Source organism: Colossoma macropomum, unplaced genomic scaffold (genome assembly GCF_904425465.1).
Source record: "Colossoma macropomum unplaced genomic scaffold, Colossoma_macropomum, whole genome shotgun sequence".
Classification (NCBI taxonomy): Eukaryota; Metazoa; Chordata; class Actinopteri; order Characiformes; family Serrasalmidae; genus Colossoma; species Colossoma macropomum.
In genome coordinates this window covers 37837750-37854311 of record NW_023494803.1, presented here as the reverse complement: position 1 = coordinate 37854311, position 16562 = coordinate 37837750, and the positions used below count along the sequence as shown (strand labels likewise).

The 16562-nt window shown below is 40.1% G+C and overlaps 1 protein-coding gene across 1 annotated transcript in view; it reads right to left on the bottom strand.

Moving 5' to 3' along the window:
• Window positions 1–16009, bottom strand: part of bcl11ba (BAF chromatin remodeling complex subunit BCL11B a) — a 68789-nt gene extending 52780 nt beyond the window's left edge. The window contains exon 1 of the mRNA XM_036593514.1: window positions 15826–16009. Coding sequence (XP_036449407.1) covers window positions 15826–15883 — 58 coding nt within the window. The 5' untranslated portion in view covers window positions 15884–16009. The remainder of the gene's footprint in view (window positions 1–15825) is intronic.
• Between the last annotated feature and the right edge of the window lie 553 nt (window positions 16010–16562).

Below are 16562 nucleotides of genomic sequence, written 5' to 3'. Positions count from 1 at the left end.
TTATTGTGATGAATTGCATCACAATATGTTTTTCTGAGTATAGAACGGTTACTGTCAGTACTTCTAGAACACCAAACAACTGCATGCATCATACATGCATCAACCACAAAGTAGCAAGTGGCTGATTGGCTGCCAGCCTATAATGACATCATCTTATTTCATTTATTTATTTCTACTAATTGTTTGATTTTTTTTTATTTTGATTTTTTAAATTAAAAGCTACTTAGTTTTATCTATGGGTTTTTTTGTTTGGTACCACTCAAAAATCATTTATAAGCAGTTATAACACATTAATAAAAAGGGCAAAAGTGAGCTGTTACATCTGATGTATATGAATGTGTGATGAAGCTGACAGCTTTAATGCTGACTGAGGAAGACAAAGTAAGATCAGGAAACATCAAAATCTGAGTATAAATGTATGAGCGTTCACTATTAACCAAACAAAAGGTCACTGCGGCCCTTTTTATGTATGTGTTGTAAAGGCTATATTAATGATTTGAAGGTCTTTATGACTTAATCAATAACCATTAATCAACTCATTTTAAACCGTTCATGAACTCTTTGTAAAGGTCTTATTTTAAAGTGGTGCCTATTTTTTTCTTGTAGGGGTGTTAGGTGTGATAATGTCTTATCATTTGTGATAAATTACATCACAGTGGCTATTACACATCAAAAAAATGCAGATTTGACACCTTTAATGACAGAAGAAGTAGTCTGTGTCTGATTCACGAGACTTTCTTATGATGCTACAATGTGGACACACATTCAGTAAAAGTGCTTATACTGTTCGTCTGTCAGCTCCAACTTATCAAAACTTCATAAAAACAGGGGTGGTTAGAGTAAGGGTAGGGAACCACCTAGGGCCCCCCATGAGCCAAGGGCCCCATGCAAATCAAACATATTCTATATGCTCATGTTACATAACCTCTTCCAAAATTCCTAGTTCAACCCAGTTTTTGAATGCAACTCTATGGATACTTCCATAGGCAATGAATTTAAAAATGTGCATCCAGGGGGCAACAATTCGATCAGAAACATTAAATCTAACCCTCCATAAAAAACACAAAATACCGTGATTGAAAGAACGTCTTCAAGTATCACGATATTGTATTTTTGGTGTATTGCCCAACCCTACTTCCTTGGCATGACTCCTGAGAGCCCTTTAGCCACGAGAGTGTGAGGCTTCGCAGATATCGGCGAGGGCGATGTCACCTTTAGATAAACAGTGAACTCAGGCGGGGTCTGAAACCACAGGCACGCCGGACACCCTCACAGCCTCCATTTTGAAATACCAGCCCACACCTTTCAGAGCTCGGCCGCAGCCGGGCCTTTGTAGTCGCAGGCCTTCTATAGAGCTGCCTCTGCTATAGCACTTCTTTGCTTTTTTATCAAAGACAGTGGAGGCCCCTGACGAAGCCCCCCTAGAGACCCTCGCAAAGACAGGCCATGTTGATGTTACATGTGACAGCTTATCCTTGTGCCATACTAATCACACGATCTAGACAAACACCTCTCTGACTGCCACTTTACACTCTTCGGCTTCCTGTCACCGCTTTCAAGCTCACTCCGCGCTGCATGATTTGGGCTAAACCAGAAAAAGAAAAAAAAAAAGAAAAAGAAAATCTACCACAGCAGCGATGTGAGCTATGAAGGCGACGAGCAGGTGGGGACCTTTGATGCGCACATAAATCTGAAGGAAAGAGAGAGGGGAAGCGGGGAAATTAGCAAACACAGAGATCAGCGTGGGCTCTGTCTTTAAAGGGTCTGTATCATGGAAACACTGAATTTCACTGTTTTTCACTCTCTTTTTTCTAAATAAAGGAGTGTGAAATAATATGTAAACACTGTTTAAGTTTCAAAACATATTATTCACCACCCGTCCGTATACGGAAACTATGCTGTTTACAATTCTTGTTTCTGTGACGTCACATAAGATTGGCTATGCTACATCCAGAAAGCACTCAGAGCTGAAACACTCCTTAGAACTTGAGTGTGATGGTGTGGAGGAGTGGTGGGGGGTGGGCTACACTGTTGTACTGTGAATGGGTGGCTGTATGCACATGAGCTTTTGTGACATCACAGAAACAAGAATTCTAAATAGCACAGTTTCCCTGTTTTTCTCTCTCTTTTTCTCAATAAATGACTTTGAACTAATATGTAAACACTGTTAAAGTTTCAAAACATACCATTCACCACCCATCAATATATGGAAACTATGCTGGTTAGAATTCTTGTTTCTGTGATGTCACACAAGCTCATTTACATATCTCCGCCTATTCAGCATACAGCAGTTTAGGCCACCCCCACCCTTCACCCATCACCCATCACACTGAAGTTCTAAGGAGTGTTTCAGCTCTGACTGTTGAATGAAGCACAGCCAATCAAAATAGAGCTTATTCGCATACAGCCTTAAAGGCACAATAACAAGAACAGCGTTATTTTAAAGTCTATGTAAAAAATGCATTATGACCACAAAAAAATGCCAAAGAAAAAAAAACATTCAAACGTTATAAGTGGACCTAAATAAGAAAAATGCAGGATATGTGCCCTTTAAAAATGCAGAGGAAAGTACAAGCAGGACTGCAGTACCTGACTGTACAAGAACAGCCCCATGTCTCTGGTCCACCATTCAGTCTGGAGTCTAGTTCTAGCTTCTGAAAGTGGACACAGCACAGGTGCGACGGCATGAGGCAACGATGCTGTGATATGAGGCAATCAGTCACAGAGACGCGCTCTTACAGAGACACAGACGCAGACAGAGCCACGGACGACTTTGCACGTAACACAGGTAGCCATGTTTACATCTCCCACAGGACTCGCCTCACCACTAATTTTGGATGATAAATTACGAGCAGCCTGCGCATCCATCTGCAATTTGTCTGCGGTCCAAATTACAAATGTGGACAGATTTGTAATGTCAGACAGCCCTGAGAATGTGATAACCCCACCTTTCTGTTAGGGAGGGTCCTGATAAAGTTTTACAGTGAAGACGTGCAGCTAAAGTTTTACTCCAAATTTGACATAATTTGGCAAATGTGTTGCAGTTTCTTGACGTAAATAAAGCCAAGTGAATGCCGATGCTACACCTACCAAAATGTCATAACATTATTATGCATGACTCATTGTGCTAAACAGCCAGTCACCTCTTACTTTCGATGGAGGGCTTTATTTGATTCATGTGATTTACACAGGAAGCTGATTTTTCATTGGCAGTTTCATCCTTTAAAGAGCAAATAAAAGCTACGTATGTTGCAGCTTTGGCCAAGAGAATGTGCCGGAAGTGCGCTAGTTTGTTTCTTGTGTACTTTTTGTCCACACAGCGTGAGCTTTGGGCTTAAAAACTTTAAAACTTATAAAATTGGCCGAAAAAATAGCCATCACTGTAAAGAAAATCACGGTCAGCCATAAAAATTCACAAAATTCATATTCAGTGCAACCATAAATTGAACATAATTGTTTTTTATTACATAAACCCCTTAATCTTCAGGCTCAGTATTCTGTCATTAATCTTAAGATTATTCATGAATTTTCATATAACATTTAATATATTTATATAACTATTACATTGTTTGTGTCTTTTATATAGTTAAAAAATGTCAACTGCTCTTTAAATGTCTTAAGATTTTTTGATGAGTTGACCAACAGAAATGCTCCAAATATTACTTGGAATAAAATTTTGTTCTATTAACTTCCATTTAAAGTTAAGAACATTTTTCCTATTATGGAGATCTACTATAAGATACATGGTTTTGTCGTGAAAGTGATAATATATGTTATTATAATACGTTCTGCAGCTATGAGAGAGAGACCCACATAGAGACCCAAAAGGGACTAGCTTAAAATGTCATGTAACAATAATAATAATAATAATAATAATAATAATAATAATAATAATAATCTGGGTGATTATGTTGGTGTGCATGTAGTTTTTGCCTCAGGTGCAGGTGTTATAATGAAAGGCCTAACCTATGATGAGCAATAGAGCATCTTCCACTAATCCTGCCCCCACTCAGAGATACGAGGGGGGGGACATAGGGGGAGCGTACAGACCCCCTTCAGGCAAAATCAGCCCATCTGTGCATTAAATTAGCAGTTCATCTATGGAAATAAACAGGCACGCAGTTGCTTACACTGAACAAGTGCAGATATCGGCCCAACGTATACTGTAACGAAGCATCTTTTAATGTAAAGAAAACGAGGATGAACTTGACTGTTAGACTGTGCAGAAAGGAGCAAAAAGCAGAGGCTGTTGTCTACATATTCACTAAGTGTGCACCTGTGAACTCATGCATGAGTCTGTGAGCACTTGCATGTGCAATACACTGTGTATGTGCGTGTGTGTGTGTACATCCTGGGAACTTGCAGCAGCGTCGAAGCAAAAGCAAGATAAGGGAGGGGAGGCAGCGTGCGTGCGTGTGTGTGTGTGTGTGTGTATCATCATTCCGTCAGAGATAGATAGATTCATACACTACACAAACAAGCAAAAAAAGAAAAACAGGATTCACCATGCATTTAAAAGCTCCAAGCTGCAATTTTCCAAATTAGAAGAAAGCTTGCTTGGTGACTTTAAGGCAACGGTAGGGTTTAAAATCTTACTGTTGAGGTATGTTAATGTAACAACATACAATTCCAAGTCAATTTGGACCATTTCTACTGGTCCATTCATCATAACATTAACACAATGTAAAGGACAGCTGGTGTTTTCTAATAAAAAATTAAAAAGTGACAAATAAAAGCCTTATGAAAATATATAACAATTAAAACATCTAAAATGGTAACTTTAAAGTGGATAGTTAAAATGTTCTTAACATTTAATGTAAGTTAATGTTTTAGAGCTTTTCTATTGGTCCATTCACTGTGAAGCCTTCAGGGTAGCTGGCTTTTGCAAATGAGGTGGAAAAAAATCTTCACTGAATCTTTAAAATGGTAACTTTAGTTTACTTTCAATGAAAGATATTTAAACAATATTTTATACCATGTAATTTTAGAGCATTTCTATTGGTCCATTCATAACCAAATTTTCATGCAATTCAAAGGATGGATGCTGTGTTTAAATGATGTAAAATAATAATAGAATTAGATACATCTTTCGTTTTTTTGTATTTTTGAACAGTGCATGTGACATGTGGTTTTGATATGGGGTGACAGTGACAGTGACAGCGACGATAATGTGCATTGAAAGATGTAATACACCGTATTTCACTGCTGTCTGAACAAAACCTCATACCTCCAAAATGGTAACTTTACAGGAGAAGGAAAAAACATAGTTTACTTTTAATGTACGTGAATGGAACCAGACCTTTTTCCAAGTCATTTTGGGACGTTTCTTTTGATCCATTCAGCATGAAATTTGTACGTAATATAAAGGACAACAGACATTTTCAAATGATGTCAAAACCTGAAAAACGTCAAAATTGGAAATACATGGTTTTGTTCCAACAGCAGCAATTTACTTGACTGAATTGTATACAGTACGGTGGTCACGGTACCACCATTTTGGTTTTGATACCGACACCACGTGTACTATCACAACCATTATATTTGTACATGTTATTTTCAGTCTCTCTTTTTTGTTTTTTTAAAGGTGAACTGTTCGCCAAACTGCAGCACTGGAACTCAAAAGTACTGAACTATGCAACTTTTTACAAATTTTCCACATGAATAAGACACACCAACACAGTTTTGTGTTTCTGTTTACTTTCTTTTGACAATGACTGCGTCAATATATATATATATATATATATATTCATGTAGAAAAGAAGAGTAAACTCAACGCACCTCTTTTTTCAGGGTATAATCAGCTCTTACACACTGTTAATAAGCAGGCTCAAAGTGTGTGTGTGTGTGTGTGTGAGAGAGTGTGTGTGTGTGTGTGTGTGTGCGAGTGTGTGCAGAGGGAATATGAGGCCGCAGAAGAATGTGTGAGTGAGGCTATGGTGGAAAGCATTAGTTTAATGTGTCACAGGTCCAGCACAGGCCCAAATCACACTGACAGCAGGAGCTAAAGCCCAGACCGGTAAAAAATGTGTGCAGCTCAAATTCTCTCTCTCTTTTTGCCAACCACAGGAAGCACACTGCTAGCATGCAGTGCTGTCACTATGCACTTTAAAAGAAAATACGTAACTCCCCCAAACCCAAACCCCACACATACTCCGCACATGCACATACCAGGTGTTGTAATCAGACACTGGCAGTTGGCAGTATAATGTATTAGGGCTGAGCGATATGGACCTAAAATGTAATGTTCAATAAAGCTGTTGGTTATCACGAAGACAATATGAGAAGCGATAAATTATGAACAAAGTAGTGTATCTGATTGGCTGTGCAAACAGAATTCTAATGAACTCACATTTAAATAATGAAATATTGAGATACATTATGAAAAACTGAAAATCAGCTTTCCTTTGGGTTTTTCTGTACAGGCTAACTAAACGTTTTCATTTTCTACACAGAAAAGCTATATATATATATATATATATACACTGGTTCCAATATATATATATATATAGTCAATGGAACCAGTAATGTCCAGGTAATACAAAAATGGAATTACAAGGTTTTCTTCCAACAGCAAAGATATACTGCAATCCTTATCCTTGCAATTTGTTGTAACGCTACGTCACACATTTTACACACAACCCTGAGACTGAGAACAGTTCTCATTTGTTGGTTGTGATGCTATGTTCCCAATTGTGTAGCTCCAAAATATATTGAAAAAATAGCAATGGAATTTGTGCACAAATCCAGAATGTGCAAAAGCAGAGACGTAATATTACTGAAGCAAATATACAAGTGCGCTATTTATTAAAGTACAAAAAGTACTTGCTTTTAAATGTACTAAACAATTGAAATTCACAACATTATGGCACTTTTTTTTTTTTTACTCTGAAAGCTTGATGGGCCTAGTAACTGTTGCTAAGTATTAAGGGGAGGGATTTAGTGAAAGGTGCACAAGGATTAGTTTGATTTGAAGGAAAATGAAAATGCATCATGTTTGTGTATTGAGTAATATCTAGTTTCTACTTCACAGTGGAGAAAAAAGTTGGATATTTTACTGTGAAATGAAAAAATGGAAATCCTTAGTAAAAATACAGATACTTGAAAAAAAGTGTTTAAGCACTTTAATAAATATGTTTCTTCCTTCTTTTTATTTTATTCTCTCCAAAGGAGCCAAAAGAATTCCTATCCACCAGTGTATGAGTATGTGTTCCCTTTCACTGGTCTAGCCAAAGAGCAGGGAGTGTGCCATCTCTCTCTCTCTCTCATCCACCAGCGATAACAATGCTGTCACCAAGGTAACATTACGGCTCATCATTTTCTCTGATCCCTCAACAAATACTCCATATAATTCTATCAGGGCCACGGAAATGTCAAATGTTATTTGTCTTTATCGAGCACTCTCTCCAGCAGCCAGGCAGACAGAGGCAGAGCTAGACTCAGCTGTGCTTCTATTTCAAACGCACAGCTTTCATTTCATACACTTCCTTTCTAAAACATATAGTAGGGTCCCGGTAAGCTCTCGCATGCTCCCACGTAATTAGCTAAACATCGCAGCGTCAGTCGCACGAGGCCGCTCTCGCTCGCGGCCCGTCGCGAATGATAGATGTGAGCGGTTCCTGACGATGTCCTAATTTACCTAATAAGGCTAGATGAGTCAGAGTGCGCTCTAATAGGATTTCCGTTTGCTGGTGCAAAGAACAAAAGCAAGGCAAATTGAGCATCTAAAAACGAACAACTCACAATGCACCTCTTAACATTTCCATTTGGGACGGGAGCGCCATTGTGGCGAGGCCGCTCTAATTCCTCAGACCTGCGTGAGGCTTTGTGAGGCTGAAAGGGGAGTGAAATTGCTGTTGACAGGTATTTGGCTGATCGGACTACAGTCTGGCTCGCCGTCCAAAGGAACCTACAGATTTCTGCGTGACATAACGCCGCCGAGCGCTAGCTTAGCGAAGTTTCGCTCGGAGAGACTATCACCTCGCAAACCCATCATTAACACTCTCCACTATCTGGCAGTGATGTAACCAAACTATCGAGACTTTCCGCTTGGAAAGAAAAAAAAAGGACAGCAACCCGTTGAGACCAAATCTGATAACATTTAAACTTTAGAGCTTTTTTTGTTCACTTTTTCAAGACTCTTAAGCGCTAATTAGACACCATTTTTTACCCATTCCACACTGTTTTTTTTTACTAGCTCCATAAATTTCCCCGTTTAAATCTTGAAAGCCTTTACAATGCTGTCCAGATATAAAGATTTACCCCCACGCCAATTAAAGCCATTCAGAGCGGCCTGTGCTCTGAGGGAAGAGTCTGCGGAGAATGAAAGCCGTAGAAAAAACTTTAATCAAACAATAAAAGGCTGCAGTTTACTGTTTGTGCACTAGTTTTCCTCTTTGTCTCCTCAGCCTAAACCTCCTCCTGCTCCAGGGTGAAACGCTGACTGAAACCACTGCTGTAGCGGCCCAGTGCTAACAATGAACACTGGAGAAATGCAGGGGGAACGCAGGGTTCCACACAAACAAACAAACAAACAAACAAACACAGAGGTAACGAGGCCCATGCAGCAGCAGCAGCAGCAGTAAGCCTCCTCTCTCTCTCTCCACATGTCCGTCATGTGTGCAGAAACCACCGCACAGGCCTTGGCACACGCTCACGCTCATCAAACACGGCCACGCTGCTCGCAGGAATCTATCAGGAATTAATTAGGCTGTCATTAATCTGTAACCTACATTAAAGCACGCCGGCACTCAGAGCAAAAGCGGCGGAGTCGCCGCGCAGCTGACGCGCTCAGAGAAAGCTGCTTCTTCCTCTCCTTTCTCTGCTTAAGACGATCATATCTCTGTATGTAATTGCATTGCCTACTACTGAGTAAATATGTAATACACAGAGCACACGTTTCCAAAAAGGGCAGGCGAATGGCTGTTGCACTGCAAAAAAGCATGCACAACATCCATGCATCCGCTATGGATGGGAAAACCTTTGCGCAGTGTGAAATGCGAAACTTTGAATGTGCAAATGAAGCCGTTAAAGAATGCAGCGGTGGAGCTTTAACAGGAGGCTACATGGCCGTGCGGTGTAATTAAAAAAAAGGAGAGAGAGTGAGTAGAAAAAGAAGAGGGAAATTAGTCTTCTTGCAGGTAAAATGAGATTAACACGAAGGCGTCCACTGGGAGCCAGTCTAAGCATTGCTAACCCTCTATCAGGAAATCTCATCAGGGAGGCATTACCTAATATTTTCATATGGAGAGAGAGAGAGAGAGAGAGAGAGAGAGAGAGAGAGAAAGACAGAGAGAGAGAAGGGGTATTACCACTGTATCACTTTCACATGCAGCCAGAGAGGGCAACCAACGCTACCAAAAGGTTAAGGCATGCCAAGAAAGCTACGTCTTCTTCTAAAAGAGATAACAACACAGTGCTGGCAAATGGCAGACATTACAGAGCTAATAACAGAGGCAGTGGAGCATTTTGGTATGCATTCATGCATGTACATAAGTAAGTACATATCATATATAATAATAATAATAATAATATGACCCATATGTATTGTATACAAATAGTTATATGTAATAAGAATGTCATATATGTATTATACATATGTAATTACCCATATGTAAGACTTTTTTAAGCCTAACCCTAATTGTAACCTCAAGAATCAAAAAGAAATGCTATTATATATGCAATTACCTATAGAAAATATGTCCCATTCAAATTACATGCAGGTATCTATGTGTAATAACAACATCACATATGTATTATGCATACATGATTACCTATATGTAAGACTTTTCTAAGCCTAACCCTAATCTTAGCCTTGAGAATCAAAAAGAAATGGTATTATATATGCAATTATCTATACATAATATATCCCATTCAAATTACAAGTAACTATATGTAATAAGAATGTCATATATGTATTATACATATGTAACTACCCATATGTAAGACTTTTCTAAGCCTAACCCTAATCTTAACCTCAAGAGTGAAAAAGAAATGGTTTTGCTCTTTCAGCTTTTTTAAAAAACAAATGAAACGCGGATCTTTACAAAGATTTCTGTCCTCAAAACATATAAGCATTACATGTATAGAAATCTGTGCAGCTCAGGAGGCAGTGTGTTTCCACGCTGAGGGGCACTCAGCCTTAAGCCAGCTGTGGGATGTCAAACGGCCGGCCCGTTATTAAAAGCCTCGGAGTCTCGTAAATCAAACCACGGGGAAAAAATAAAAAAAACGAAAAAACACGCGTGGACATCAGCGCACCCTCCTGAAAGCGTCGGAGGGGACTCTGCTGGCTCGTATTTACACTGACAGACAAGCATAGACTCCTTCGCATAACATCAGAGACAGAAAGAGAGAGGGGGAAAAAACACTCTCTCCACTCCATGCAAACAAAAGGCACCTGAAAGCTAGAGGAGTGAATTTGCAAGCGTATTAATCAAAATCGCCAGGCGGACGTCTCATCCATTGTTAGAGGGGAGAGCATGTACTCCACAGAGTCGCCCGTTTCTTTTTTTTTTTACATCGCAGAGCCACATTTATTTATTTAGATAGCGAGAACAATGGGCCCCTCACTCCAAAATGCCCTCAAGTTTTCAAGCCCACTTTATCATCCTGCTCCTCAGCCAAACAAATGAGAGGTGGGATGCTGTTCATAGGGAATAAGAATGAATTTTAATTTACTTAAAGCTGTTGAAATGTTATTCACATTAATATTATAGGTCCATTTGTAGAAAATTAGTATCATGTATATGTAAACAGAGCATTATATATACATAAAACGAGTTTCTAACTGGTCCTTTATTGCACCAAAGTGGAAAGTTGCAGTCAGAGATGAAAAGAAAGAAGAGAAAGACGGACACAGATACAGAGAGAGAGAGATACAGAGAGAAAGAGAGAGATTTTGAATGTTGTAAGACCAGCTGCTGCTTTAAGACGTTGACAGTTTGATGTAAACTTATGGCTGTTAATGGTGATATCATCTGAAACATCTATGCAGAGTCGTCAAAAGCCACCGCCCAGAAGTTCAGTCAACTTACCCTCACCCCTCCCCCCACTATAGATCATTTAGGAAATATGTTTTTGCAGTTTTTTCACAGCTCCCTGCCACCCCCCCTGTGACAGACTTAGAGCTCCCCCTAGCAGGTCTGATCCAGCAAACCCACAGCCAGACTCCGCCGGGAGAAAATAATGAAATAAACACAGAACACAAGATTGATTCTAACAGCACACAACAAAACATCCCTAACAAAGACAAGTTCAGGCACATGAGGACGTGCTTCCCGAAGCCGCTGGCCCGCACTAAATTATTCACAAAGTCTTTCAAGATGCTCCCTGTGTCTCTCACCTACAGGCCAGCCATGCAAATGGTGCAAAGTGTAAATGGTACACCTTCCACTCGGCTTCTAGACACACTCGTTTTCTGTACGTTTTGTTGGCTGACGATTCACAGGTCTGTCGGCGTCGGTGTCAGTATGAATCTCTACCGGGTCGTTTTTAAATCATGAGGTTACGATGAAAGGCACAACATAAACAGAATGCAGAAAAAGGAAAAAATCAGAAATGAAGGAAATAAACGGCTCAACAACACAAACCATGAAGCGTCAATTATGCTTAATTCTGTTCATGTACATATTTAAATCTATTTAAAATATATTTAAGGATTAAAAATGGAGTTTCGAGTGGATCCAACGTGAAACATGAATCTGAAATTCACAGAACAACTTCATAACTCCGCGCTAGAAAACATTCGCACATTTTCAGCTGATTTCCTGCGTTTGAGGATGAGATCTGTGAACTGACTTCTGGTTGTTGTTGTTTTTTTTTAACTGAGCTGAAAAAGGCACGCTTTATAAAAACAAATCAATCAAATTTAGGAAAAATTAGAAAAAAAAACTTTTTTTTTAATGTAGTGTATATAAGGCCACACTTCACACTACCACCCTCACAGTAAAATGTACACCTGATAACGTTGTTACGCCTAAGAAATTCTTAAAAAGACAAAGGCTCACGCATGCTGGCCCATAAGACAGTGACCTTAAACATGAGCACATGCCTGTTCTAAGAAAAAAAGAAAGAAAGAAAAAAAGGTAGAAATACATGAGATTCCAGTGTGGTTCCTTCACAGGCCTTTCTAAAGTTTCCAAGATACACTGACAGACATGCGAAACACATTCACACAGTCGCTGATCATATTTCACACCACATTCAAGAGCAAAAATATATATATACACACACACACACACACACACACACACACACCACCTCCATGCTAAGCCAGTAAAACTACTGATGTGCAGCAGTGCAAACTTTGCTGTCACTCGTGCTGAATTAACTTGCTACTGAACCTCTTTCACACAGAGAAATTGCCTTTTACTGACATGGGGTAATCCAGCAACGGCACGCGGTTAACAGAATCTAAATACCGCAGAATACATGCTGACTACCAGACATTATACACACACACACACACACACGCACACACACACACACACACAGAGTTTCTCTCTCATACTCACACAGTCTGTGCACTCTAAAGACGTCCCCATAAAGAGCCCACACTATTTCAGACTCGTCTACACCATCTTTTTGAACTAAACCGGGCCATGAGAGACGGAGTGAAGAGCAAATGTGAATTTTGACAAATCATCTTATTTATATACGTATACACTTCCTTATTAATCTGCTCAGTCGAGGCAAAGCTGAGCACAATGTGTATTCAGTACTGTGCACAAGTCTTTGGCACCTGATTCTGATTAAACTACATTTAGAAAGCTGTACTTATGTTTGAATAATTACAAATAAAAGAAACATTAGCACGAAAAGTACTGTCAATATTTTTGTTTAACCAACTTACAAACGTCTCCCGAAAGCAGCTCAGTATTACGTCAAGCTATTATACAATACATGGTTCTGATATGCTAATAAGGAATTTGAACAAAACTATGTGACAGTTGGAGCATCGAGGAGAAAACTAGGTTTATTTATGATCATTTGTATTTATTCTAAAGTTATATGGTGTTTTTTAACAGGCAGAAAACATACATACTGGCAAGATAAATGGTATAAAATAAATTGCTTATGTGTCTAAGACTTCACACACACACATGTATATATCTATCTATACATGTCATATATATATATATATATATATATAGATATAGATAGATAGATAGATAGATAGATAGATAGATAGATAGATATAGATATATAGATAGATATACACATACATGCTCACTGTATATAGATATATATGTGTGTGTGGTCTAATCGATTTTGCATGTAAGTCTACATCCTACATCTATCTTACACACTATAAACAAAGACGTTCATGACATCTGTCCTAACAACACTCTCTCCTCTCTCACTCTCTCTTTCTCTCTCTCTCTTTCGCACATGAAGTCTTTAAGGAGAACAATGAACTCTCAGGAAGAACACACTCCTGAGCCCAGATGAGTATCTGCCAGCACCTGGCCGGCGTGAGCCCTGCTCAAAATAAAACACGCTGGTCTTCATTCATTTCAGTGTGAAGGCCCTCAGTGCTTCTAACAGCGGACAAAAAAAAGACATGTAGTAAGAGTATCTGATATGACTTTTTCTCTCTATCTCTCTCTTTCTCTCTCTTTCTCTCTCTCCCCACTCTCCCCCTCTCAAAATAAAAAAGAACACTCAGTGTCAGTTTTGGTGACTGCTGCGGTGTGTGTGTACGTGTGTAAGTGTGTGTGAGAGGCGAGTTGCTCGGTGTAATCGGAGCGTTCTGGTATCCGAAGGCCAAATTAGTTACAGCAGCAAACGTACGAGCTGATGAGGATGATGATGATGGACCGAGAGCGCTACTATAACGTCAAATCTATCAAGAGCTCGTTCCCATTAAGACATATGCTCACTTTCATGCAAGGGTGCAAGGGCACATGACAAATACAGCAGACTGTAATTCATTTCTGTAAATCTGGACTGTTATTCTGTATGAGTTTAATGGAATATGCACCAAAAAATTTCATTCATCATCTGTTCTGAAGCTAAATTCATGACAACTCTGCTGTAGAAAATGTTTACAGTTCAAGTGCATAAATGTCAGTAATAGAACCAGTCGACAAAAAAAGGCTCCCCAATGAAGCTACACGTGCGTACGCTTAGAGAAAATGATTAGGCCGTTAGTGAAAGAACGGTGTGTGGGAGAGAGCAGCGTACACAGTCCTAACTGCACAACACAAAGCAGATTTGGGTGGCATTACATCACTGCTTTCTGTTATGAATTAGCTGGATTAAGGCTTGAAGACTATACTTAAATACTGGAATATATTAAAGGAAAAAAAAAACATTTGCCTTTGAAGTCATTGTTATTTTAACCCTCCCTTAGATCAAATCTAGAAAAAAAAACAATCCGTATAAGTAGGTGGTCTGGGAAATGTATACCTTTGTATGCTGTTTAACATACGGCTACTATGGCTTTACTATAATCATTATAATCTTGCCATAGCTGAATATTTTGGCTAAAAGTGGCCTGAGGTTGTGTGCTCCGATTTGGGGGTGGAAAAAAGTGATGCACAAACTTTGTAAAGCATTTTCTTTCTTGAATCAGTGACCACTTTTGCCTTGCATCGTGCAGCGTCCATAGCGGCTCTCCTACGGCTGCAAATTTGCACATTTTAAGGGGGGGGGTTTAATCGTTTAATCATCAAGGTGCTTTGTGTTGGTGCAGAGAGGTAAGAGCAGGCCTCAGTTCTCAGTTCTAAAAAAAAACTGCACGGTTGCATGAGAATGGTTTGCTAAACCAGGGAGAGAAATAGCAAAACATGACAACTGAGATACTGAGAAAAAAAAGGGAAAAGGCAGGAGCCTCTACCTTTGAGCAGATGAGCTCCAGCTCCATTACACCCTGCATTTCAGTCCATTCAAGTCGTGTAAATCCTACAAGCAAAGCTGCAGGGGACCCTCTCCCACTGCAAGCACTGCAAGTGCCACCCTCGGGGAGGAAAGAAGAGCAAAACTTCTCTGAAATCTACTAAAACGTGCCGGAGCGTCCAGCCAGTTCAGCACGGGAGATGAAGGTGAGATAAAGGCTGCAGCAAATCAAACCTGCAACCAAAACACTCCACAGTGCCGTAGAAGAGGGACGTAGCGCTGCCTACACGAGTCTAACGCGCTGTTCGTGTATATAGAGATCTTAATTCACCTCCAGCGCTTCACCAGCTTCATATTTACACATAGACTAACACACAAACTTCTCCACGTGACTCGGTGCGCGCAGAAATACCATTTAAAAAAAAGGTGCTACTCTTCAAAATTAAGGTTTAAAAAACACGCTGTTCTACAAAATTAAAGTTTTTTGTAAAAAAAAAATTAGGGTTTTGAAAAAGGGGACTTTTTTTTCAAAATTAAAGTTTCAAAAAAATTGTCCTTAAAAATAAACGCTATATTTTTTAAGGTGGCCACAGAATCACACCGTGCAGACGAGCTCGAAACTTGTCTGATTCTTGCGATAATTTAAATATAAATATAAATATAAATAAGAACAAGAATAACAGCAAATAAATAAAAGTAGTGCTAATAGTGAAAGCAATTATTTGCCACTTTTTTTGCAGCACACAAAACTCACTCGCCTGTCCATCTCTCTCCTTTTTCTTCTTTTTTTTTAAGTGTATAACTTCCTTTTAAGAGACGCGAGGAAAACGACAGCACACTGCTCAGATTTTTCACTTTAATTCTTCGTAAAATGAGGCGCGACAAAACAAACCTGCACTTCCCCTCCTCACTAATAACAGCCCCGTAACGCTACTACTGATAGCAGTGATAGTGCATGGAAAGGCACTGAAGCCCGGAGCTACTCACGCGTCCTGCTCTCTCTCTGCGACAGATGCTGAGGGTTTCCCTGCTTGCGACGGGACATTGCCCTGGCATTTACACTGGCATCGCCCGGAGACGGTGCGCAACGGACGGCGAGGTGGCCTCTCCTCCTCCTCCTCCTCCTCCTCCGCCTCTCCTCCTCCTCCTCCTCCTCTCCTCCTGTCCTCCTCTCCTCCCTCTTTCTCCTCTTCACTCACTTTTTCCTCGTACTTTCGAAAAAAAAGCAAAAATTAAAAAACAAAAAAGCAGCCCCGGCACGCGCAGCAGCACCTCAAAAAGTGGCAAAGTAAGAGAGAGAGCGCGCGCGCTTGCGAGAGAGAGCGAGAGTTGTAGTAGTCGAGAGTCTTTCTTTTTTTTCTTTGCCCCGTGCCCACACTCAGCTCAACGTGAGTGGCACGAGCGCTGCAACTCTTTGCCCCGTGGACATCAATTCAATCTTAGGAGAAGAAGAAACAAAAAAAGAAGAAAAAGAAAAAAACAGCGCGCACAAAAAGAGAGAGAACAAGAAAAAAAAAAACAATTCAAAAATATCCTCGTGCCCTCGAGTGCCAGTTGGTGGGTGCCAACCAAGCCGGTCTGCGTGGAGGTGCCGGAGAGAGAAAGAGGTGCCAGGCAGGCTGAGCGATCAGGCTGAGTGTGTGCGTGCGTGCGTGTGCGCGTGTTATGTGAGGGATGAGGCGAGCTGAGGGCGAGTCTTCTTATGGCCCCGAGTTTCGCCTCTG